This window comes from Tupaia chinensis, unplaced genomic scaffold (genome assembly GCF_000334495.1).
Source record: "Tupaia chinensis unplaced genomic scaffold, TupChi_1.0 Scaffold000159_1, whole genome shotgun sequence".
Lineage (NCBI taxonomy): Eukaryota > Metazoa > Chordata > Mammalia > Scandentia > Tupaiidae > Tupaia > Tupaia belangeri.
Window position 1 is genome coordinate 6,504,440 of NW_006159630.1, and position 898 is coordinate 6,505,337.

The 898-nt window shown below is 70.2% G+C and overlaps 1 protein-coding gene across 1 annotated transcript in view; it reads left to right on the forward strand.

Moving 5' to 3' along the window:
- CASKIN2 (CASK interacting protein 2) overlaps positions 1-898 on the forward strand; it is a gene marked incomplete in the record, with an annotated part of 32,474 nt that overhangs the window by 29,942 nt on the left and 1,634 nt on the right. The window contains 2 exon segments of the mRNA XM_027770788.1: positions 22-116; positions 208-891. Of these exon segments, the coding sequence (XP_027626589.1) occupies positions 22-116; positions 208-891 (779 nt within the window).

The window sequence follows — 898 nt, forward strand, 5'->3', positions numbered from 1 at the left end:
GGCGGGGGGCCTGCCGCAGTCCCACAAGCAGCTGGTGAGCAGCGGCTACGACTCCATGGGACTGGTGGCCGACCTCACCTGGGAAGAGCTGCAGGAGATCGGCGTGAACAAGCTCGGTGAGGGCGCGGGCGCCCTGAGGCCTGCCGGCTGGGGGGGCAGGACCCTTCCTGCCCCAGCTCACCGTGCCACTTCTACCCACCCACTCAGGGCACCAGAAGAAGCTTATGCTGGGCGTGAAGCGGCTGGCAGAGCTGCGGCGGGGTCTGCTGCAGGGGGACGCCCTGGGCGAAGGTGGGCGCCGGCTGGCAAGGGGTCCAGAGCTGATGGCCATCGAAGGGCTGGAGAATGGAGAGGGGCCAGCCGTGGCCGGCCCACGCCTGCTCACTTTTCAGGGCAGCGAGTTGAGCCCAGAGCTGCAGGCGGCCATGGCAGGGGGTGGCCCTGAGCCACTGCCCCTGCCCCCCGCCCGCTCCCCCAGCCAGGAGAGCATCGGAGCACGCTCTCGGGGGTCGGGTCACTCACAGGAACAGCCCGCACCTCAGCCTGGTGGTGGAGACGCGAACACCCTACAGGAGAGGAACCTCCCAGAGGGCACAGAGCGGCCCCCCAGGCTTTGTTCCCCACTTCCTGGCCAAGGCCCTCCCCCTTATGTTTTCATGTACCCTCAGGGGTCGCCCTCCAGCCCCACCCCTGGGGCACCCCCCAGCACGCCTCGAGCCTTCTCCTACTTGGCCGGCCCTCCTGCTGCTCCTCCAGACCCGCCTCGGCCCAAGCGCCGGTCCCACAGCCTGAGCCGCCCCGGCCCCACTGAGGGGGAGGCTGAGGGGGAGGCTGAGGGGCCAGTGGGCAGCGCCGTGGGCAGCTATGCCACCCTAACCCGACGACCAGGACCCAGCAC